At 33.5% G+C, this 25916-nt stretch overlaps 4 protein-coding genes and 1 long non-coding RNA gene across 5 annotated transcripts; all 5 read left to right on the plus strand.

The window, feature by feature from the left end:
* The first annotated feature begins 430 nt into the window (after positions 1–430).
* Positions 431–2170, plus strand: LOC135130076 (serine protease snake-like). Its single transcript, XM_064057392.1, has 6 exons — positions 431–790; positions 848–1027; positions 1150–1235; positions 1292–1404; positions 1453–1879; positions 1928–2170. The coding sequence occupies exons 1-6, from the start codon at positions 697–699 to the stop codon at positions 2111–2113; spliced, it is 1086 nt and encodes a 361-aa protein (XP_063913462.1). The 5' UTR covers positions 431–696; the 3' UTR covers positions 2114–2170.
* Positions 2171–2279: 109 nt separating this feature from the next.
* Positions 2280–2792, plus strand: LOC135130703 (uncharacterized). The gene is made up of 2 exons (XR_010280836.1): positions 2280–2482; positions 2539–2792. It is a non-coding gene; the product is annotated as an uncharacterized LOC135130703 (long non-coding RNA).
* A 339-nt stretch (positions 2793–3131) lies between these two features.
* On the plus strand, positions 3132–8185 carry LOC135130572 (uncharacterized protein K02A2.6-like). Its single transcript, XM_064057975.1, has 2 exons — positions 3132–3247; positions 3898–8185. Exons 1-2 carry the CDS (start codon positions 3132–3134, stop codon positions 8183–8185), a joined length of 4404 nt encoding a protein of 1467 aa, XP_063914045.1.
* Positions 8186–8421: 236 nt separating this feature from the next.
* Positions 8422–10270, plus strand: LOC135130153 (piggyBac transposable element-derived protein 4-like). The gene is made up of 2 exons (XM_064057496.1): positions 8422–9864; positions 9922–10270. Exons 1-2 carry the CDS (start codon positions 8460–8462, stop codon positions 10266–10268), a joined length of 1752 nt encoding a protein of 583 aa, XP_063913566.1. The 5' UTR covers positions 8422–8459; the 3' UTR covers positions 10269–10270.
* Positions 10271–20652: 10382 nt separating this feature from the next.
* LOC135130573 (serine protease snake-like) lies at positions 20653–25571 on the plus strand. Its single transcript, XM_064057976.1, has 5 exons — positions 20653–20716; positions 20773–20952; positions 24727–24832; positions 24885–25311; positions 25360–25571. Exons 1-5 carry the CDS (start codon positions 20653–20655, stop codon positions 25534–25536), a joined length of 954 nt encoding a protein of 317 aa, XP_063914046.1. The 3' UTR covers positions 25537–25571.
* Positions 25572–25916: the final 345 nt, after the last annotated feature.

Here is a 25916-nt window from a genome sequence, read left to right on the forward strand (position 1 = left end):
AACACTTTTTTGTTGGAAAAGTTTACCTTAATAATCAGAATACTGCATTCCGAGAAGCCCCATTACACTGCAACCAGTGATTAGAGGCAGGTATTTTTTGGGACTATGAAAGTGTGAAAATGCCAAAGTTTACTCATTTTGAAAATTATTGAAAAATGCGATTAAGTAGGTACTGATTGTGGGTACTGTACCTGGGCAACTTTAACGTTCTAGGTTATATTAATAGTATATTATACAACGATCATTTAATGATTTATTAAGACACTAGTATTACGACCAAAGGAAATAAACGATCTGAAATATCAAAACATTTGAACAGTAGCAAAGAAATGTTATTTTTTTTGGTAAGTATGTAATGAATTATAAAAGACAAATTCAGTTGTAGATAACTATTTCATCTCGTGAATTCGTTCATAAACACTCAACTAAACTGAACATTATTATACCATAATTCTGCGTCAAAGACGCGGTCAAGGTTTTGGCTTGAGGAGATTACTAATAATATTCCACGTAAATGTATGAAATACGGAAACTTGAAATCATCACGTCATATCACAAACGTAACACAGATTTTTGGAAGCTAAACATTGCGTCCATTATTTATTTAAACTACTTTGACAAAGACCTCGTATTCATAACCATCAGTTCTGTCCAGTGAAGGTGATCTCAAGAATAGCACAAAACCAGTTTATCTTAATGAGTGAAAATATTAACGACAAAGTAAAAATGTTCAGTGTATTTGTAGTGTCCCTAGTGTTGTTTAGTCGCCAAACCGGTGCTCTATTTGAAGGTATAAGATTGTAATTTGTTAACCCTGACACGATGAATTTGTTTACTTTGCTTTTAGGAGATCCATGTACAGTTCCAGCAACCGCTGAAACTGGTCAATGTACTCAACTAGACAAATGTGAATATGCTAAACAGCTACTTCGCAGCAACAAAAATCCGCAGAGTTGTGGATTTCAAGGAAAGGCACCGTTGGTGTGTTGTCCTGTTGGACCAAAACCTGGAGACACAAGCCTTAGACGTAAGTTTATGACATGTCAAACAAATTCTGAAGAATTATTATCTGATAAACATAGCTAGGCAACCAACAATTTACCTGCAATGAACCTAAGCAAAAATAAAGTACAATATCAACATTTTCAGAATGTGATCGCTACTTCAACAGAAAATATCAGTACTACGCCATTGATTTGGGCGAGAAAGCCCGCTCTAAAGAGTTTCCTCACATGGTAAGTAACCACAGTAAGTGCCACTCTTTTCTTTATTATTACCACACTGTCGTCAGGCAGCTGTGGGCTATGGCGACGACAAAACCAACATCTTTTGGTTATGTGGCGGAACCCTCATCAGTCAGAAATTCGTTCTTAGTGCCGCTCACTGTGCTGAGTCTCAAGATTTGTAAGTGTCAACCGTGTCAAAAATCAAAACTAACCTTTTACTCTACAGTGGAGCAGCCAAATGGATCCGTCTCGGCGACTTAGACCTACAAAATGCCACCGAAGACGCAAACCCTCAAGATGTGAGAATCGTCCAAACCTATGTCCACCCGGGCTACAGATCTTCGTCACATTACCACGACATTGCTCTATTCAAAATGGCAGAGAAAGTTATCTTTACCATTTATTTCAAAGCTGCTTGTTTACATGTGGGGAAAAGTTTACCGGTGAACACGTTGCAGGCAACTGGTTGGGGCAAAATGGGATTCTTTGGGGACCCAAGCAGTCACTTGATGAAGGTTAACTTAAGTCTTGTCAATCATGATACTTGTTCCAAGAGATATGCCAATGTTGCTAATAGCAGAAAATTAAAAAACGGTATTTTTGATGACTACCAGATGTGTGCTGGTAACGTTGAAGGGGGAGATACGTGTCCGGTAGGTGGTGGTTCATTTTTATGTAGCGGTTATTAGTTTGGGTTTTAGGGAGACTCAGGAGGACCCCTACATTATACAGTACAACCAACCAATGACCATGTTTTTCATTTTACTGTTGCTGGAGTTACGTCTTTTGGTAAAGGATGCGGAGGAGATAACACCGTTGGGGTTTACACGAGAGTGTCTGGTTATGTTGGATGGATTGAAGACATCGTTTGGAAAGAAGACAACTAACGTAAAAATTCATGTCAAAAATTGTTACTGCCATTGAAAATAAAACTATAGAAGGGACTTTTGAGTTTTTCTATTTATACATATAAATAACATTCACTATGGAAAGTTTTGACGTAACTTCAGAATGTCAACATTTACAAGTACTACAATTGAACGACGTCGCTAAGTACTACTATTGGAAATCCCTCAAGTGGTAATATCGTCAATACACCCATTACATCAAACGATAATTTGTTCATTAAACAACAATTTTAAACTCGTTTCGTGCGTTGAAATTCGTTTTTCTTTTTAAGTAGTTCACAATGAATGCAGTTAGTATTTTCGCACTCTTCGTGTTGTGCCATGGCGCCACCGCTTTATTATTTAACGGTAACAACATTTATTATAATTTTTTATTTATGTTATTATTTATTACTGATTTGTAGGTGACAAATGCGTTGTACCTGGTACCAGCGACTTAGGACTTTGTATTCCGATCTACGAATGTAATTATGCTAAAAAATTATTGAGGCAGCATGCCAGTCCAGGAGTTTGTGGCTTTGCAGAAAAGACTGTACCCTTGGTATGTTGTCCTGTTTACCAAAAAACTGCTGTACAGTACTTAACGTTCGATTATTTTGTTTTTAAACCGTGATATGTTTACAAAATGTACGATAATTAATAAAGAGATTAAAATGTCTTTATCTAGCAGTTACAGGTTTCCATTAAGCTCTTCTTTACATAACACGTAAGTAGAATAGCTTTGTCTTTTATAGGGAACTTTTTATTTCCCGAGCTTTTGTACGTACCCTCCAAAAATTTAATGACGTCATGTCAAAATTTTGCTGGATAAATCATATCAAAAATGTGCAAAATATAATGGGGTCCACGTACTTCTATCCCCACCAATAATTTAATGGCTTCATCGCAAACTTTTGCAAGGTAAATTATATGTAAATTTTATTAAATAATATGTTTCTATACTTGCAGTGTATTTTTTATTAGTTTTTGCATTATAAATCTAGTTTTTTCAGAAAAAATGATCAACTGCATTATTACCAGTGCGCGGAATAATATCTTACTGGTACAATCCCTCAGTTGCAGTGAGGTTGGTCTCTATTTAGGTATACTGATTTTAACAGGTTTAGCGCCAAGGTAATTCGAACAGAAAGTCACCCTGGACCAAACCGTTTTTTCAACAATTTCTCAGATATAGTTTTATTTTTTATCAAAAAAAATACTTTTCAATTTTTTTTTGTTTGCCAATTGACAAAAAACAGACAGCGGACACCGGTGTCCGCTGTGGCCCGTTTACAATCTTAGCGGACACCGGTGTTCGCTGTGGAACGTGACTACCGAGCGGACACGAGACGACCCGAAGTGTCCGCCATTGCAATTTTACAGGTTTTGTCTTAAAATCTGCTATTTATTTGGGTGTTATTAGTGGCGTTGTGTTAATTTTTGTAGAAAAAATGAACAGTCGTGGAAAACGAATTGTAAAACTAGCTTTAGAACAAAAACAGCATTCTGGTGGTAAGTGTCCGAAAATTAGATGTTATATGAAATATCACACTGATAATTTTCAATAGACGAAGATTCACTAAGTGAACCGTACTCAGCAGATTCTGACGTAGATCCAGGTTTTGTTTTACCTAATAGTTCAAACTCAGACAATTATTCTACTGATAGTTGTAATGTACTAGCTTAAAAAAAGAGATAGAGAATGACAGTTGACAGAATATATAAGTTAGAAAAATGAGCTCGTGTAATTTGAGAAACTAACAATATTACCTACCCCAAACAAGACATCACATTTTGGCGACGAGTATTAAAAGAACTCAGAAGAAGACCAACGAAGCGAAAAACAACGAACACTCGGAACAGAGAACAGGAGAAAAACATAACCTCAACACAACACGTGGTTCGCAACAAACGAATCGAGGAAAAGATAACAACATGGACAACCACTCAACACCAGTACCTCCATTTCATATAGCAGAAGACCCCAATAACGTTGGCTCAAGGTGGGAAAAGTGGCTTAACCGTTTTGACAACTATCTCATAGCAGCAGGCATCGATAATGAAGACCGAAAGAAAGCCATGCTTCTCCACTACGCAGGCGAAGAAGTTCATGATTTATATTTGTCACTTCCTGAACTACCAGTAAACACAGCACAACCCAATGAATCACCTTATTTAACAGCTAAACGAAAGCTCAAACAATATTTCACCCCTAGAGTCAACAAAGAATTTGAAATGTTTAATTTTAGGCAAGCCAGACAGAGCGAGAATGAAACAATTGATCAGTTTTACGCAAAGTTACTGAAACTATCCAAGACTTGCACGTTTGAAAACCCAAATGAAGAAATCAAACTTCAAATCATCATGAACACGAAGTACACAGAACTACGTCGATATGGACTCACTGAACAACCCAATCTCGATGATCTATTGAGCAGAGCACGTACAATTGAGTGCACAGCTAATCAACTGAAGGTCATTGAAGACAAGATTGTCATGAACACAAGCACAGAAGAATGTAGCTACTTAAACAAACAAAAGCAACACAGAACCGCACCAGCCAACAGTGGTACGAGTAAGAACAATTGCAAAAATTGTGGAGGCAAATGGCATCCAAATGGGAGGAGAGCTTGTCCTGCTCTAAATGTAATTTGTCGAAGTTGTGGCAAGAAAGGACACTACGCCCGAGTCTGCATGTCCACCACATCAACACAACAGCAACAAGCACAATCACGAGCAAACCCCCAGCACAACAACCATGGCACAAATACTAGCATAAACAAGAAACATAATGGAGAGAGGAAGAACAGAGCACAAATTCGCTTTAATGAGCTTAACATGGAGCCAGAGTCAACTAATTCTGAGACATCTTTCAAAACAACAATTCGTCCAAACGACAGAACAGCCATGAAATGCCCTCAGGTGCATGTTAAGTTGAATGGCAAAGTAATCAATTTCATTGTAGATACTGGTTCATCTGTTAATCTAATAAGCTCAAGCACATTTAAAGAATTTCATCAGCAGTCACTACAACCAGATTCCTCATCGATTCTCCCGTACAACTGTCAACAACAGTTAGAAGTAGTTGGAAAATTCAAAGGTTTGTTCCATTATAACAACCACCAAACGCGAGCAGATGTATTTGTGATAAAAGGCAACAGTGAATCATTATTGAGCTACGATACAGCAAACAAATTGCAGCTGATACAACTATCTATGATGATATATCAACCTATGGACATGAACTATATCAAAAACAAGCATCCTAATTTATGTAATGGCATAGGTTGTCTCAAGAACCAAACTGTCAAGCTACATATTGATGAGTCAATTCCTCCAGTAGCAAATAAACACAGGAGAATTCCAATAAATCTTCGTGAAGCAGTTGAACAAGAGATAACAAGACTGATGAAACAAAACATCATTGAAAAAGCAACAGGACCAACTCCCTGGGTTTCACCAATAGTTGTAGTTCCCAAACATCACGATCCTAACTCTATCAGAATTTGTGTAGACATGAGAGAGGCTAACAAAGCCATACTTAGAGAAAGGCATCCAACACCAACTATTGAAGAAATATTTGCCCAGTTAAATGGCGCAACAGTCTTCTCAAAGATTGATTTGAAAGATGGCTACCACCAACTAACATTAGAAGAATCTTCACGGTATATAACAGTTTTCTCAACACATATTGGTTTGTATCAATATAAACGACTGAGTTTTGGGATAAATTCCGCTGCAGAGATTTTTCAAAACACAATAAGACAACTGTTAAACCAAATAGATGGTGTGTTAAACATCAGCGATGATATACTAATCTTTGGAACAACTCAACAAGACCATGATAAGACTCTCAAGCAAGTAATAGAACGTTTGGATAACCATAATTTGACAATCAACACAAAGAAATGCATTTTTAACACAAACAAAATCGATTTCTTTGGATATGTATTCTCTAGCAAAGGCATTTACCCTGATCCAGACAAAGTCAAATCTGTCTCTAACCTAGAACCGCCCAGAAACGTACATGAACTAAGAAGCTTCCTAGGAACGTTAAATTATGTTGGAAAGTTCCTGCCTCACTTAGCAACAAATACTGCAATATTACGTGAGCTGATTACAAAAGATGCTCAATGGGACTGGACTGAAAAGCATCACAGCGCTTTTAATGATCTTAAGAAACAACTAGAATCAGCACGAAACCTCGCCTATTTTGACCAACAGAAAAAGACGCACCTCTATGTAGACGCTGGTCCCATAGGACTTGGAGCGATCCTTTCGCAAGAACTTAACAACAAAACAGAAGTTATTTCGTACGCTAGCAGAACATTAACTTTGACCGAACAGAAATACAGTCAAATAGAGAAAGAAACATTAGCAGCAACATGGGCCATACATCACTTCAGAATATACCTGTTAGGAGGTCACTTTGTGTTACACACAGACCACAAACCCTTGGTCTCAATCCTACAGAACCCTCGATCAGCTCCAAACGCACGCATTGAACGACTTTGTTTAAAACTTCAGCCTTATAAATTTACAGTTCAATACCAAAGAGGCATAACAAATCCGTCTGATTATTTATCTCGTCATCCAACATACAGCCCACCAGAAGCATATGATAAAAGTGAAGAATACGTAGCTTTTGTAACCAATCATTCACTACCAAACACAATTTCACTTGAAGAAATCGAAAATGCAATGAAAGATGATTTTCAGTTGCAGCTACTGAAAAAGGCCTTGTTAGAAGATGATTCCTTGTTTTGGAAGAAACGAGAACTGCAAACATTCAAGCAAATCAAACAAGAGCTCACTGTATATGGTAATATTATTCTCAAAGGCAGTCAAATCGTAATTCCCAGCAAACTGCAGAAAAACATTATCAGATTGGCACATAAAGGTCATCAAGGTCTCGTTAAAACCAAACAACTGGTAAGAACTAAGGTATGGTTTCCCAACATCAACAAAATGGTAGAAGAAGTAGTGAAGTCATGCACAGCATGTCAAGCAGTGACACCCTACAACCAGCGAAATCCGATTCAAACATACCCGACATCCACTCACCCGCTTGAATGTCTAGATGTAGATTACGCCGGACCATTTCCAGATGGAAAATATTATTTCATAATGGTGGATGATTTCTCAAAGTTTCCATTCGTCAAAAAAGTACCATCGACCAATTTCAAACAGCTGAAGCCCGTACTTGACGAGACATTTGCACTATTTGGCCTACCAAAAGAACTTAAATCCGATAATGGACCACCCTTTAATGGATACGAATTGAAAGAATATCTTTCAAGCCTCAACATCAAGCATCATTTAATAACACCACGTTGGCCAGAAGCAAATGGCAGAACTGAGAGATTCGTGAAAACGTTCAAGAAAGCCCTCTTGTGCGCAACGATCAACAGTAACAATCCAGACGCAGAAATTCAAGAATTTTTAATCAATTACCGAAGCACCCCTCATTCAACAACAAACTGCCCACCATATCAAATTATGTTCAACAGAGAAATCAACAACTTCTTACCCACTCTCAAAAACAAGACGTTTCATGAATACAATCCCCAAACGGACATCGACAACAGAAGAAAACAAAACGAACGCGCCAATCGTAAAAGAAGGACATTTGAACATCGCTTACAACTTGGACAAAAAGTTCTTTGCAAACAACAAAAGAAGAATTCGCTGACTCCACTCTTTGATCCAGATCCATACACGATCACTAGAATCACCGGTTCTCAAATTGAAGCTCGACGAGGAGAAAAGGTGATTGTCAGAAATTCATCATTCTTCAAGCCACACCACTCAGCACAGAGTCCAAGGCCAGAGTATCACCCCTCAACAAGTTTGGCACCCAGTCGATCTTCCCAATCTGAACAAACGCGAGCACCGTTCCCCACAACACCTCCAAGGTCGACAGCTCCAGCCACGACACCCCTTAGAAAAGACAACACGGAGGACAAAGTAAACAGTCCCCCAAATCAACGAGTCGAGACGCCCACTGGACGACGTCCCCAGCGAGACAGAAAACCACCGTCGAAGCTTCGGGACTATCTTGTAGAACTCTAATGGCATGTGCGTCATATGAGTTATTGAGTTTAACTTTATTTTGTATTTGGTATGTGTTCTTTAATTTTCAGTAAGGGAGGAAATGTAATGTACTAGCTTAAAAAAAGAGATAGAGAATGACAGTTGACAGAATATATAAGTTAGAAAAATGAGCTCGTGTAATTTGAGAAACTAACAATATTACCTACCCCAAACAAGACATCACAATAGTGATTGCGAAATTCCCGTAAAAAAGACGAAGAATATTTCTTCTTTATCGGTAGGAAATGAAAATATGCCAGGTCCTTCTAACATCTTTCGTGGTAAACGCACCACAAAAGAAATAGAAAGCAAATATCAAGATATAACAAGTGAATCTGAAGAAGATATAGAACGAGAACAGGTGAAAGATAGTTCTGCAGTTTTTATGACTCAAAACACTCGGAACGCAAATGCAGGTTCTACTCATTTTGGAGACGATAATATAGCACATGAAGAATGGATTGAAACAGAAAATGATGCTGATCAAACGCTATATGATTTGACACAATCAGTCTGGGGTCCTCCTGTAGGAAATCATCTTCAATTTGAAGAAAATTTTGAAAGTGGAATAAAACAGGAATGGCAGGCCGCATTGATGGGACACCACCCAATTGACTATTATTTTGCTTTTGTTGATTTTGATATAATTGATGCAATTGTGGATCAAACCAACATTTATGCAACGCAGTTTGTTATGTGTAATAACAATATTTCAAACAAATCTCGTGTGCACAATTGGGAACCAACCACTCGGGCAGAAATCATACATTTGATAGGTCTGCTTTCTTATATGGGAATGGTTCGTATGAACAGCCTTCGCGATTATTGGTCTCAGAAATGGCTTCTAAAATCAGACGTTGCTCGCAACGTCATGAGTCGTAACAGATTTGAAATATTGCTAAAGATGCTACACTTCTCCGATAACGAACAGTGTCCTGAAGGAGATCGTCTATATAAGATTCAACCGCTTATCGATATGCTCACCAAAAATTATCAAACTGTATACACACCTGGTAAGACATTTTGTATCGACGAAACGATGGTACCTTTTCAAGGAAGACTAGTGTTCAAACAATACAATCCACAGAAAACACATAAGTACGGAATAAAAGTTTTCAAACTTTGTTGCAACAACGGGTACACCTGGAACATCAGTATTTATGCAGGAAAAGAGAAAACGACAGATAATCCACTGGCCGTTTCAACACAAATTGTGCTCAAGTTGGCGAAAGATCTCTTAGGTAGCGGTAGACTGTGTATTACAGATAACTGGTACACAAGTCTTCAACTTGCGCACATACTGTTAGATCATAAAACACATTGCTTAGGTACATTGCGGGCGAACCGGAAAGGAAACCCGCCAGAAGTAATAAAAAAGAAACTGAAAAAAGGTGAGGTATTTTCCCAAGAAAACGAAAGAGGAATATGTCTAGTCAAATGGCGAGACAAACGGGATGTCTTGGTTTTGTCCACAGGTCATACAGACCAAATGGTAGAAATTCAACGCCGAGGAAAATCTATTCAAAAGCCCACAGCTATCGTGCATTATAATTCAGGCAAAAGTTCGATTGATCTTTCTGATCAAATGGCAAGCTACAGTTCAGCTTTACGGAAGTCCATCCGCTGGTACAAAAAACTGGCAATTGAAGTACTGTTGGGTAAGAAATCATTTAATTTTTTTGTAAATGTTGTGACTTTTATGTATGTTTGATTAGGTACTTCAATGGTAAATGCTCACATCATTTACAAGGATATTGAACAAAGCAACATTCCAATAAACGATTTTCGCTTATTGGTAACTGAAGACTTGTTGAAATTCGAAGATAAACGCGATGTTGCGCAAACTCGTCAGCCAAGACATCAAATTCTTAAAACACATCAATTTACCAGACTAGACTGTAAAGCTCGAGAAAATCGTCGATCCTGCAAAGGATGCTACCAAAAAAAGGTGGATGGCATTATCGAAAAGAATAAAGTGAAGAAAGTTACTACCTATTGTCAACAATGCGATGGAAATCCAAGATATTGCCTCGAGTGCTTTAACTTATACCACAATAAATAATTTGTACTAATCATACATTGTATAAATACAAAAATATTCAATATACTATTCAATAAATTTCTTTAAACATAAAAAAATTATGACATTATTATTTTCTAAATAAATTTTGCTATAAAAAACCTGGAACCAGGATGCAGTTTCGCAGGGCCACAGCGGTCACACCACTACGTTAAATAGCTCAAAAGTGCTTCCGCTTGGCCAGGAATGATCAACAAAGTTTAGAAACCAGAGCGGACACCGGTGTCCGCCATGGCCATAGTGGAAAACCATATAGCGGACACCGGTGTCCGCCATGGCCCTAAACCTGTTAAGAAAGCGTTTGTTCAAGTGCTAATTTTGAAACTACATAAACTTGGTTTTAGACAGTCCATAAGTGATTGATTGACTTCATTTCTGACAACAAGTTAAACTTGGCAACTCACAAGAAAAAAGAAAGTGAAACGAAAAAGTTAAAGTTAAAACCTGAAAATTCTGAACAAAACGAACATAGGCAACCAGTTATACTTAATTTGACTACCTAAAGGGGACTCGCTAGACGGGGTATAATATTTTTTTGTTTTTTTGTATGAAAAAATGATACTAATATAGATGTATCATACATCAAACTGCAGCTTTTTTCATAATCTAGAGCGCAGAGACCAGTTCAATCAATTAAAAACATATGGGTGAGAAATATCGTAAAAAAAGCACCATTGTATGTTTTCTTTTCAATTTTTTTGAGTCATAACCATCATAGAATCGCTTGAAAATTCGCACATGGATAAAACATCACTTTTTACAGGCCGCAGAGTCAGTAAATGTTTGTTAGTGGTACAATTTGTTTAAATAATAATGTGTTTATTAAAATCAAAATATACCACGAATTAAAGCAAAATACGTCGAATAATTTTAACACGAATATCAGAGGAAAATTAATGATCTATTGCTTAGCAGAGTTTTTAACAAAAACTAACAATTATTGAAAAAAATGGGTATCAATTCGACAGAATTTGAGCCGTTAGTTCAGTACTTTGCCGATAGGAGTGCCACTAAAATTTACGGAAACCACTTTCCAGGTGAAACCCTTATCGCCTGCTCTACCATCAGTTGATTGTTAGCGTTCTCGGCTGATTTTTCTAATTTATGGCAAAAAACTCAGTTTTATAACAAGCTGCCAGGACCGGCCGTAGTAATCTATTGTTAAAGAAATTAAATTTTACGCAATGAGGTACTATCATAAAACCGAATTAAAACTGGGGAACTATAATATTTTTACTCCACTCAGGATCCTGAATTCAATACACATGATTACTAAAAATTCATTGTAATATTATTGTTAATATATATTTTGCTTTGTTAATTAATAAACTAATAAACATATTTATAATAATAATAAAATATGTATAAAATAGAGCTTTTGTTTAACACGTATAAGTAGCTAAGTGTATCTACTACTTATCCCAGAAAGGAGGTGTTTTAAAAAAGCCCTACGCCCAGTAACTTCTCCCTTCATTGTTTACTCGAAAAAAGTGCTCGTATATGTTTTCATTTGCCGAGAGATCATTTTCAATAGTAATTTACACAACTAGTTCGGGATTGCCTGCTTCCCGCATGAATGCTTGTTTGCGGCACGACCGAAGGGAGTGCCGCATTTGCGTGAATGCGGGAAGCAGGCTCACGAACGTGTTGTGTACAATATTTTTTGCAACGAATAAACCTTTAAACTGAAGAAATTAACTGTGAGTTATTTATAAACAATGGCGCCGTCAACACATCACAATGTTGACACTACGCGAGTATTTTAAGGTTACCATGGCAACGGGAAGTTAAAATGCACGTGTGCGGGAAGTTCGAACTCCCGCACTCTGGTGAATGCACGAAAGCCATCAAAAAAGATCATGAGTGCAAAAAATATATTTATAATCAAAATATGCAAGTCTTGGTGATGAAAAATGTGCTCCGAATAAATTATTAAATTACATAAAAAAATAGAAACAAATTTTATGTATTTAAAAAAAATCTCTCGCAAAGGCAGGTTCCTCTTTCTTCTTGAATCAATTATTTCGGACAATAATGCGCCAAAGTAAAATCTGCCAAGTTTATCTGCCATCTTTTTACATATATTTCTTCGTCTTTATAATTTTTTTCTATATTTATTCCTTTGAGTGACCATACAACAAAATAAACTTGTGAAATACCCGTAACAAGCATTTGTCCCTGGACTTGAAAGTAGTAACCATGATTTTTTTTTTAGTTTCAATTCTCTGTCAATGTACAAAATTTGATTATTTTTTTTTCTAACCGCTTCTTCGGGAGAAAAATCTTGCGATTTTGAAGAGCATTTAATTTCGACTAATGCACTCCTATCCTCTAGAACCCTGTCTGGACTAGCAGCCAAGTAAGGAAATTGTTTTGAAATAAACAAGCCACAGCGTTCAGTTTTTATATTTTTATTTATTTCAAAACACTTGACAGCTTTTTCCTCACTTTGCTGTCCATAGTATGTATGACTATTACTTCTAAATGTACTGTACAACAGAGACTCCACAGTTTTAGCTATTGCTGTAGTCGGTCTAAGTTTGTAAATATGTCCAAAATTTGAAGCCGTAACCCTAATTTCTCTCTCTTTTGCCCAAATGTGCCTGTTGCCTAGTATCTATTTCCATTTGGTCTAAATTCAAAGATAATTTTCTCAAAAAAACCTCTTTGGCTGTCACAAATGTTTCTACATCCATGAGAGAATTTTCTAAAAAATATTTAAACCATAATCGCAGTCGGGACCAGCATACGTACATTTTTTTACGACATATTTTTTTTACGAATACTTTCTCTAAAACGAACTTGTTTCATAGACGAACAATATTATTTTGTTATTAAACCAGGACCGTTTTAATCACAAGATATTTACTTATCCCCTCTAAAAAATTGATAACGTCACCTCAAAATTTTGCTGAATAAATCCTATCTAAAATGTACAAAATATGATGAGTCTCTTCTTGTAATTTATCATCCCATTCATATTTTTTGGATTCGGATATATAGGGTGACTCAAAAAATTTAATGAATGCCCAAATTTATTTTGTTGATTTAATCAGGAACTACAAAACCGAATGCTTTGAAATCTAATGTGAAAAAAAACCATAATAGGCATGCAGTTGTCACGTTTCCGATAGCGAGGGAAGTACTGTCTAAACTCTTTAGACCAATTTTTTTGATTTTTTAATTTTTCAGTTTTTAAAGTTTTAGGTTTTTAGATTTCTCACTATCTCGACTTTTCGATTTTTCAGTTCCATGATTTTCCAATTTGTCGAATTTTTAAATTTAAATTTTTTGTTTCCGATCATTCAATCAAATTTTCAGGCTTAGATTTTTTTTGTTGTTCAATTCTTGTATTTTTAAAATTTATATTTTTTAAATTTTCCTATTTATCCACTTACTGGGATTTCAATGTTTTGATTTTTTTATTGTTCAATTTCTCGATTTTTTGAATTTTTAGTTTTTGATACGATTCTTTTTTCAAAAATTTTCAGTTTTTCAATTTATTAACTTTACGATATTTCAGTTTTACCATTTTTAAATTTTTTTATTTTTCAGTTTTCAATTTTTGACGTTTCTAAATTTTTCGATTTTTCAATTTTTCGATTAACTGATTTTTTGATTTTCCCATTTCTCTATTTCTTGATTTTTCAATTCTTTCTTCAATTGTGATTTTTCTGGATTTTTCAATGTTTCAGTTTTGGTTTTTGTCACTTTTCCGATTTTTCAATTTTCCTTCCGTTTTTCAGTTTTTCAGTATTTCAGTTCTGGTATTTTGCAATGTTTCGGTTCTTCAATTTTTCCATTGTTTGATGTTTCGATTCCTCGGTTTTTCAATTTTTCGATAGGTATTTTAATTTTTCAATTTGTAAGTTCTAGATTTTCCGTTAATTTTTTTGTTTTCCTTGATGTTTTGATTTCTCGATTATTCGATTTTTCAAGTTCTCGGTTTAGATTCTTTTGGTTTTCCAATTCTTCGATTTTTAAATTGTTCAATTTCTCAATTTTTAGATTTTAAAATTTTTCAGTTTACCGATTTTTTTCGTTTAAAATGTTTCAATTTTTCGATTATTAACTTTTCGATTTTTCAGTTTTGGTCTAATTGATTTGATTTCTTAATTTTTTCATTTTTTGACTCCTCTACTGTTGATGTTTTGATTTCTCGATGTTTCAGTTTTTGAACATTTCGATGTTTCGATTTTTCGACTTTTTGGCTTTTCGAGTGTTCAATTTTTTGATTTTTGAATTTTAGATTTTTGTTTTTTTGATTTTTTTGGTGGTTCGATTTCCCAATTCTTCAATTTTTCGATATTTTAATTTTTCAATTTTTCGAATTTTTAAATTTTTGATTTTTCTTTTCTTGTTGTTACGTCGCGAGCAAAAATCAGTCAACTAATTACGGTGACCTGTAAGCAATAGCAAGATCAACTAACGAATTAAAACATACAAAATATGCAATGGATTGTCAAAATATGCAGTAATTAATCTACGTCAATTAATGTAAAATTCCAATATGCAATACTAAAGCATTTAACTGTCTACAGGGTGATTCAATCTAAACGACGACTGTAATTTGTGGTTAGCGGCAACCCGAAATACATTATTCATCGATTCCTTGATTAACAATCTAATTTCAAAAATAACACAAATCACGAAGTCTGTCAGTGTAACGCATGATGTTTAAAGTAAAAGGAAATAATTCTCTGAAAATGAGTTTCACGAATCCATCGTGGATTTTCTTGTGCGTAACGTAATTGTGTTTGTTTATAGTGCCATTGTTGGAAAATTTAGACTAATCAGAATCATTAAATAAAATGTTTAGCAGCTGTTCCCGAACAAAATTGCCAAATGCTAACTTTCATAAAAAGTCTGTTTCGAAATTTAATTTCAAGTCTTTTGAAAATTTTATCTGTTGGATATCTACGTTCGGGATATTTCTAAGCGTACAAATTTGTCGCTAGAATATTTTTTGACACTGCATAAAATTGACAGTGACATAAGAATACCAACTTGGATTCATGATATTTTTTAATTTCTACTATGCATCAAGGGACAGAAGAAAAATTTATTTTGGGGTGTCTATAGGGACAAGTCAAATTCGTCATTTACGCTGAGTCAGCCTGTATAATCCACTCTCTAAATAATGTTGCATTTCACTTTGTCCTCACAGGAATAATTATTATAGTTGGGTTTTCAACAACCATAAATGAATTATGTATAAGGCCACTGCATTATTACGACAATCTAAGAAAATTTTAATCAATTGCTTTTTCATATTTTATGTAGTGTCTTATCTTGAGTATTCATTGTGATGAGTTATGTAAATAACTAAAATCATAGATGTTTTAACTATTTTACGTACACCCTAATCATTACAAAATACTGAAAACTATAAGACTAAACAACTAAAAAAGTTAATGTATAATTACAAAAAAAAAACTCTCATCAGACATGTCTGTCGCTACATGCAGGTCATTATCTTGAAGACTTCAGTCGCTTTTGGTGTATTGACATTTCTTAAATTTGCGAGTGGAGCTCTTAAGTGGCAAAAAATACATGAACACTTTTACCTTAATATTCAGAATAATGCATTCCGACTGTCAAACTGTTAAAATGTTACTGGTTGTACTTTAATAGCTGTTAAAGGTGCCCAGTAGCAGATCGAAAAATGAGCTAAATAGTTTTTTTTTACGGGCGTAATTTCAACTTTGAAAAAAAGATCGACATTTCAATTGATAGATTATGTCTAAATCTCTAGGGAAGACACAATATTTTTTAAAATAAGTGATTGTTTAGTGTTTAATTAATCGTTCATTCTTCGAAGGAAATTGAGTTTTTAGACGAGGAGAGAGCATTTTTCGCTTCAACTTTTATATCAGTGCAAAGACAACATTGAGCTCTATGGGGAAGACCCGGTCATTTTTGTTTAAAATTTATATTTATCAAAATATTTGCTTTTTAAAAAAATACTGACTAATGAAAATAAAGTGAAACTAGGCAACCCTATTTACAAAGTTTTCCGTTTCAATAAATGGCTGAGTTTTACACAGCAGGGAGCCTTGCCGACCAACCCTTTCAGGTACTTTAGGTCATAAAACTCATAAATACTCTTAGCTGACCAACATTGTTGAAACTTTTTTACAAGTCGACTTCTTTCATTGCTGACATAATTTGATTTAAAAGTATGCAAATTTTTATAATTTTATATATTCTACTAAAATATTTTCTTTGAAAAAATTATTCAAATATTTTTTATTAATCTGTCATTTTATATATTAATCAATACACAAAACTGACAAGATTTAGATTCTCATCACTTCACTAACCACTTGTTTAGCTGAACAATCATATTTATTTAAATTTAATTTTTTGTTACTCTTTTTCGCACCACCTATGAGGTAAGTATTATAGGCACGTTTTTTACGTGATATCTCCAGTAAACCTATTCCAATATTACTATTTATTCCTGTGTGTGTTTATACTAGAAGGGCAAAAGATTTATATGAACTACACATGACGCGAATGCAAATAAAAAATTTTAATTCTACAATTTTTTCTTTACAATTTGTCTAATGGGTTGACTTGTTTAATAACGAGAATCTACTCTCTCGGGAAGTAAGGCATATAAATAAAATTTTTCTAGGGCTCTATCATATTATTTTCCCAAAATTTATCATCTCGTTTTGCAAATTTTACCAAAATAACGTTCGGTTAGTCTAAAGGATTTTTCTGCGCACCATTCTGGATTATTGCGTTCGCCAATTGTGTTTTGTTCGATTAAAAATACATCAACTTTTGAAAGTTTTTTGAGAAATACTTTTTGCGCTGTGACATATCAGGTTTTTCAACTGCCTCATTAGATACATCGTCGCCCGAGAACTTGTATGATCCACAGACCGGAGCGCGCTCAGGCCAATGTCGACTCTATAAGCCCCCAGAAATTCTGGGGGAAATAGTTATTATTTAGATGCTTTTGTTTACACACGTCTCACATGTTTCACTCGATTTTGACACTCAACTATTTTTTTGTTTAACTAAGAATTAATACTTTCATTGCGTTTGATACTAACGTCCAAAATTAGCAATACTAGTGGAACAGTAATCATGCAATAGATTTTTTTGGGAAAGTACAGTTATTTTTATGTTTTAGCAGCAATGTGTTCTATTTTCTATTAATTTTTACATATTTTTAGTCACAATTTTGATAGTTATTTTTTACTTTTATTTTTAGCAATAATGAATAGTCCAAACATGAAAAAATTAAAAAAAAATAAAATTGGAAAATCTAAAATTTAGAAATCGAGAAATTGAACAATCGTATAATTGAAAAATCGAAACATCGAAAAACTGAAAAATCGAAAAATTAAAAAAAAATGGAAAATCAGAAATTTCATGAATTCCGAAAATTGAAAAACTGAAATATGCATAGAAGAACTGAAAACTCGAGAAATCGAAAAATCTAGAATTTTTAAAAAATTGAAAAATTAAAATATCGAAAAGTTGAAAAATTGCGAAATCGTATCAGTGAAACATCGGACAATTGAGAAATCGAAAATTTGAAGAATGGAAAAATTGAAAATGTCAAAAATTAAAATACTGAAAAATTGAAACATCAAAAGTTGAAAAACTGAAAAACCGAAAAGCCGAAAAATCTCAATAATGTATTTATAAACCACAAGTTCAGGATTATGCTACTAAAAAGTTGATAACGACATCTCAAAATTTTGCTGAATAATTTCTACTAAAAATGTGCAAAATATGATGAGTTTTTGCTTGTAATTTATCATTGCATTCATATTTTTTTAGATTTGCTTATATACCTAGGTGGCTCAAAAAAATTAATGAATGAGTCAATTTATTCTATTGATTAAATCAGTCTCGACTCACTCTATTTTCCCAGAAATTTTTGGAGTACTGTTATTTTTAGTCTAATCCACATTGATTTACGTGTCCTTGCAAAATGTTGATGATTTCATCATTTACACCTAAAGTAAAAATTTAACTCGCAAATGCTGGATATGTTTAATAATAATAATAATAATAATAGGACTTTATTAAATAATAATAGGCGAAGTGTAGCCATAGGCTATTCCACTTAACCTTAGATTTACAAGAAAATAAAACTAACCAAACAGTTTGTACAGAAAAACGGATTAAATATCTAGACAGGAGTCAGCTAGGTAATGATCAAATTAAACAATTTAAACCAATTAAATCTAAATTAAATTAAATTAAATTAAATTAAATTAAATAATCCATAATTAGAAACTAAATTTATACAAATAATAATAATAATAATAATAACAAAAAGTTAACAACAAGCAAGAGAACCACAATAATAAACTTAAACCTAAGTATTAATCAAGCATTTTTTAATTTTTTTCCTAAAGCAATTGATGGAAGAACTTGAATTAAACTCTAATAAAAATTTATTGTAAACTTTGATAATATTATACGTGAAAGATCTCTGAAAGATAGATGTATAATGCTTTGGCATTGACAGTTCTTTAAGATTCCTTAATGGAAGACTTGAGTTTAACATACTTTTTCTTGTATGAAATTTACAACGCAAGTACGGCGGAGAGTTAGAGGAAAATAACTTGAAAGCAAAGATAGATAGGTGATACTGAAACAATATGTCAATTTTCATCCAACCAAGCTCACAGATTTTCTGAGACACATGATCAAATTTCCTCAAACCAAAAATGAAACAACAATTATTTTGGATTTTTTGAAGACGGTATTTATCAATACTGTCAAGACATGGGTAATATATTACTAGGCAATAATTTATATATGACAAGACAAGAGACTCACATAATTTCTTCCTCAATTTAAAATTGAGTAAAAGGTAATTTTAATAAAGAAGTTTCAATGCTACATAAGATTTTTTAATAATGTTAGAAATATGAGTCTTAAAACGAAAATCGTCATCAATCACCAATCCCAAATTTCTTACAGTATGTAAAACTGGTAGTTTTATGTTATCAGATTTAACATTAATATTGTTAAAAAGAACATTTTTAAATTTTCGGGGAGCGCAGCAAATAACTTTGCATTTATTTATATTCAGTTGGAGGTTAATATCAGATGAAACATTTGCTATATTTTGTAAGTCATTATTTATATGGTTAGATGCTATATCAACTTCGTTAGGTAGGAAATGATGCTGCATTTGGGTGTCATCTGCAAAGGCTCTCTTTTTAGATACTGAAGGTATCTGCAACAATTGGGAAGTATATATAGTAAAAAGAATTGGGCCTAAGACCGAGCCTTGCGGTACGCCTGATGTTATTAAGCCAATTTTAGATTTACCAGACTCGGTTACAACTTGTTGGTGTCGATTTTGTAAATATGATTTAAAAAAAGAAACAGAAATTTGATCGAACCCATAATATTCCAGTTTTGTGCAGAGGAGTTGGTGGTCCAGAGTATCAAAAGCTTTTGAATAATCCAAAAGAGTTACAATACTTGCGTGGTTTTTGTCAAGTTCAATCAGGCAATCATCGATAACAGAAGCTAGAGCTGTCGTTGTGCTATATCCCTTGCACCAGATTGATCTTCAGATAATATCTCTTCTTTTACTATAAAATTAAAGATTTGATTATAGATACATTTTTCTAAGACTTTAGATAATGTTGGAAGAATACTTATTGGTCTTAGGTCTTCTGGAGAGTTTACCTCGTCGATTTTGGGAATAGGATGAATTAAAGCCACTTTCCATAATTCTGGAAAGTATCGAGTCTCCAGACAGCAATTAATAATGTGAGTAATTGGCTGAACTATATTAGGGCAACATAATTTAATCATGTAAGCAGAGATACCATCAATACCCATAGCATTAGATTTCAAGCTATTTATGATTTGAAACACTTCCTCCTCAGTGGCCAATGAAAGTTTAAAGTTACTATTTGGTTTATATTTGATACCTTTTATGTTATTAACAGCTTCAACACAGTTTTGGGGAGGAATGAATACTGACAAAAAATATTCATTTATTTCATCAGCACTGAATGTAGATAGATCACATCCTTTAACTTTTTTTTGAATATTTAACTTTTTTAGGCAAAACATTTCAGTTGTAGATAATTATTTTCTCTGAATTCGTTCATGAATACTCAATTAAAATGAATAACATTATTATACTACAATTTTGCATCAAAGATGCAGTCAAGGTTTTAACTAGAGGAGATTACTAATAATATTCCACGTAAATGTATGTATGAAATGCAGAAACTTGACGTCCATTCTCTATTTAAACTACTTTAAAAAGACTTCGTGTTCACAACCACCAGTTCTGTCCAGTGAAGGCGAATCTCAAGAATAGTACAAAACCTTAATTAGTGAAAATATTAAAGACAAAGTAAAAATGATCAGTGTATTTGTTGTGTCACTAGTGTTGTTTGGTCGCGAAACCGGTGCTCTACTTGAAGGTACAAGATTTTATTTGTTAACCCTGACAAGACGGATTTGTTTACTTTGCTTTTAGGAGATCCATGTACAGTGCCAGCGACCGCTGAAACTGGGCAATGTACTCAACTAGACAAATGTGAATATGCTAAACAGCTACTTCGCAGCAACTCAAGTTCCCAAGATTGTGGATTTCAAGGAAAGGTACAGTTGGTGTGTTGCCCTGTAGGACCAAAACCTGGAGATATAAGCCTTAGAAGTAAGTTTATGACATGTTTTAAGGGGATTCGCTGGACGAGGTATAATATTTTTTTGGTTTTTTGTATGAAAAAATAATATTAATATAGATGTATCATGCATCATACTGCAGCTTTTTTCATATTCTACAGCGCAGAGACCAGTTCAATCAATTAAAAAAATATGGCTGAGAAATATCGTAAAAAAGCACCATTGTATGTTTTCTTTTCAAGTTTTTTGAGTCAACCATCATAGAATCGCTTGAAAATTTGTACATGGATAAAACATCACTTTTTACAGGGCGCAGAGTTATTAAATGTTTGTTAGTGGTACAATTTGTTTAAATAATAATGTGTTTATTAAAATCAAAATATACCACAAATTAATGCAAAATACGTCGAATAATTTGAACAGGAATATCAGAGGAAAATTAATGATCTATTGGTTAGCAGAGTTTTTAACCAAAACTAACAATTATTGAAAAAAATGGGTATCAATTCGACAGAATTTGAGCAGTTAGTTCAGTACTTTGCCGATAGGAGCGCCACTAAAATTTACGGAAGCGACTTTCCAGGTAAAACCCTTATCGCCTGCTCTACCATAAGCTGATTTATGGCAAGGAACTCAATTTTATAACAAGCCGCCAGGACCGGCCGTAGTAGTCTATTGTTAAGGAAATTAACTTTTACGCAATGAGGTACTATCATAAAACCGAATTAAAACTGGGGAACTATAATATTTTTACTCCACTCACGATCCTGAATTCAATACACATTATTACTAAAAATTCATTATAATATTATTGTCAATATATATTTTGCTTTGTTAATTAATAAAACTAATAAACATATTGATAATAATAATAAAAAATATATAAAATACAGCTTTTGTTTAACACGTATAAGTAGCTGAGTGTATCTACTACTTATCTCAGAAAGGAGGTGTTTTAAAAAAGCCCTACGTCCAGTAACTTTTCCCTTCATTGTTTACTCGAAAAAAGTACTCGTATATGTTTTCATTTGCCGAGAGATCATTTTCAAAATATATTTATAATAAAAATATGCAAGTCTTGGTGATGAAAAATGTACTCCTAATAAATTATTAAAGTACATAAAAAAATAGAAACAAATTTTATTTATTTCAAAAAAATCTCTCGCAAAGGCAGGTTCCTCTTTCTTCTTGAATCAATTATTTCGGGCAATAATGCGCCAAAGTAAAATCTGCCAAGTTTATCTGCCATCGTTTTACATATATTTCTTCGTCTTTATAAATTTTTTCTATATTTATTCCTTCGGGTGTCCATACAACAAAATAAACTTGTGAAATACCCGTAACAAGCATTTGTCCCTGGACTTGAAAGTAGTAATCATGATTTTTTTTAGTTTCAATTCTCTGTCTGTCAATGTACAAAATTTGATTATTTTTTTTCTAACCGCTTCTTCGGGAAACAAATCTTGCGATTTTGAAGGGCATTTAATTTCGACTAATGCACTCATATCCTCTAGAACCCTGTCTGGACTAGCAGCCAAGTAACGAAATTGTTTTGAAATAAACAAGCCACACCGTTCAGTTTTTATATTTTTATTTATTTCAAAACACTTGACAGCTTTTTCCTCACGTTGCTGTCCATAGTATGTATAACTGTTACCTCTAAATGTACTGTACAACAGAGACTCCACAGTTTTAGCTATTGCTGTAGTCGGTCTAAGTTTGTAAATACGTCCAAAATTTAAAGCCGTAACCCTAATTTCTCTCTCTTTTGCCCAAATGTGCCTGTTGCCTAGTGTCTATTTCAATTTGGTCTAAATTCAAAGATAATTTTCTCAAAAAAACCTCTTTGGCTGTCACAAGTGTTTCTACATCCATGACAGGATTTTCTAAAAAATATTTAAACTATAATCGCAGTCGAGACCAGCATACGTACATTTTTTACGACATATTTTTTTTAACGAATACTTTGTCTAAGACGAGCTTGTTTTATAGACGAACAATATTTTTTTGTTATTAAACCAGGACCATTTTAATCACAATATATATATAAAAAATATATAATAAATCCTATCTAAATTGTATAAAATATGATGAGTCTCTTCTTGTGATTTATCATTCCATTCATGTTTTTTGGATTTGCATATACAGGATGACCCCAAAAATTAATGAATGCGTAAATTTATTTTATTGATTTAATCAGGAACTACAGAACCCTATGCTTTGAAATCTTGCAAATGTTTTAAGGTTATAAAAAGCATAATAAATTTTTAGTCAAAATATACTTGCTTATCCCCTCCAAAAAATTGATAACGTTAGCTCAAAAGTTTGCCGTATAATCCTATTTAAAATTTACAAAATATGAGTCTCTTCTTGTAATTTATCATCCCATTCATATTTTTGGATTCGGATATACAGGGTGACTCAAAAAATTTAATCAATGCGCAAATTTATTTTATTGATATAATCAGGAACTACAAAACCGAATGCTTTGAAATCAAATGTGAAAAAAAAAACATAATAGGCATGCAGTCGTCACGTTTCCGATAGCGAGGGAAGTACTGTCTAAACTCTTTAGACCAATTTCTTTGATTTTCCCATTTCTCCATTTCTCAATTTTTCACTGTTTCTGTTTGGGATTTTTTCACTGTTTCGATTCTTTAATTTTCCTTCCATTTTTAGGTTTTTCAATATTTCAGCTTTGGAATTTTGCAATATTTCGTTTCTTCAATTTTTCAAATTTTTGATATTGTGTTTTCTCGGTTTTTAAATTTTTCGATATTTTAATTTTTCAGTTTTTAAAGTTTTAGGTTTTTAGATTTCTCACTATCTCGACTTTTCGATTTTTCAGTTCCATGATTTTTCAATTTGTAGAATTTTTAAATTTTAGATTTCAGGCTTAGATTTTTTTTGTTGTTCAATTCTTGGATTTTTAAAATTTTTGTTTTTTAAATTTTCCTATTTATCCACTTACTGGAATTTCAATGTTTTGATTTTTTGATTGTTCAATTTCTCGATTTTTTGAATTTTTAGTTTTTGATACGATTTTTTTTTTAATTTTCAGTTTTTCAATTTATTAACTTTACGATATTTCAGTTTTACGATTTTTAATTTTTTTTATTTGTCAGTTTTCAATTTTTGACGTTTCAAAATTTTTCGATTTTTCAGTTTTTCGATTATCTGATTTTTTGATTTTCCCATTTCTCTATTTCTTGATTTTTCAATTCTTTCTTCAATTGTGATTTTTCAATTTTTCGATTTCTGGATTTTTCGATGTTTTAGTTTTGTATTTTTTCGCTTTTCCGATTCTTCAATTTTCCTTCCATTTTTCAGTTTTTCAGTATTTCAGTTCAATTTTTCCATTTTTTGATGTTTCGATTTCTCGGTTTTTCATTTTTTCGATAGGTATTTTAATTAATTTAATTTTTCAGTTTTTAAGTTCTAGATTTTCCGTTAAGTCTCTCAACGTCTCCTTCGTTTTATGTAAATTTATTTGAAGCGTCAAATAAATTCTAAAGAACTATTACCTGATAAACACGCAGTTACGCAACGAACAATTTAACTTCAATGATCTAAATATCTTAAGAAATAAAAAATACACCTGACTTCTTAAATTTTGGAACCTAAGCAAAAATAAAATACAACATCAACATATATCAACATTTTCAGAATGTGATCGCTACTTCAACATAAAGTATCAAGTCTTCGCCATTGATTCGGGCCGGAAAGCTCTCTCTAAAGAGTTTCGTCACATGGTAAGTAACCACAGTAAGTGCCACTCTTTTCTTTAAAATTACGTTGTTGTCAGGCAGCTGTGGCGACGACAAAACAAAGATCATTTGGTTATGTGGAGGAACCCTCATCAGTCATAATTTCGTTCTTAGTGCCGCTCACTGTGCTGAGTCTCATCAATTGTAAGTGTCGACCAACAGTATCAAAAATAAAAACTAACCTTCGACTCTACAGTGGACTAGCCAGATGGATCCGCCTCGGCGACTTAGACCTACAAAATACCACCGAAGACGCAAACCCTCAAGATGTGAGAATTGTCCGAACCTATGTTCATCCAGACTACAGATCTTCGTCACATTACCACGACATTGCTCTGTTCAAAATGGCAGAGGAAGTTTCCCTTGCGATTGATTTCAAGGCTGCTTGTTTACACGTAGGGAAAAATTTACCTGTGAACACGTTACAGGCAACTGGTTGGGGTAAAATGGGTTACTTTGGAGACAAAAGTAGTCACTTGATGAAGGTTAACTTAGGTCTTGTCAATCATAGTACCTGTGCCAAGAGATATGCCAATGTTGCTAATACTAGAAGACTAAAAAATGGTATTTTAGATGAGTACCAGATGTGTGCTGGTAACGTTGAGGGGGGAGATACGTGTCTGGTAGGTGGTGGTTCATTTTGTTGTACCAATTATTACTTTAGGCTTTAGGGAGACTCAGGAGGACCCCTACATTATACAGTACAATCAACGGATGACCATGTTTTTCATTTTACTGTTGCTGGAGTTACTTCTTTTGGGAAAGCATGTGGAGGAGAGAACACTATTGGGGTTTATACAAGAGTGTCTGCTTATGTTGGATGGATTGAAGACATCGTTTGGAACTAAGATAACTGACGTCAATATTCATGTCAAAAATTGTTACTGCCACGAAAATAAAGCTATATAAGCGACTTTTTAGTTTTTCAATTTTAGTTTATAATTCAATTTTGGGAGCACGTGGTGATTGGTTGTTTTTTTTTTCTAAAATTTGAAAGAATTTTAGGGGCCGATAGTATTTTGCATGAAAAAAATTGCAGAGATCAGAGCTTCTAGTGTTTCTTCAAGAATATAAATGAATATTGAGTATGAATTTGAAAGAATTTTGAAGGCAAGTTATTTTGTTTTTGAAAGATTCTTGGGAGTTCTTGTTTTTCAAATTTAGACTCGTTCAGAATTTTTTTAAGGATTTTACCCTGTTTTAAAGGTATATTTTAAAAAGCAAATAT

Source organism: Zophobas morio, unplaced genomic scaffold (assembly GCF_036711695.1).
Source record: "Zophobas morio isolate AGI-343-1 ecotype UQ-CSIRO unplaced genomic scaffold, CSIRO_AGI_Zmor_V1 ptg000017l, whole genome shotgun sequence".
NCBI classification, from domain to species: Eukaryota; Metazoa; Arthropoda; class Insecta; order Coleoptera; family Tenebrionidae; genus Zophobas; species Zophobas morio.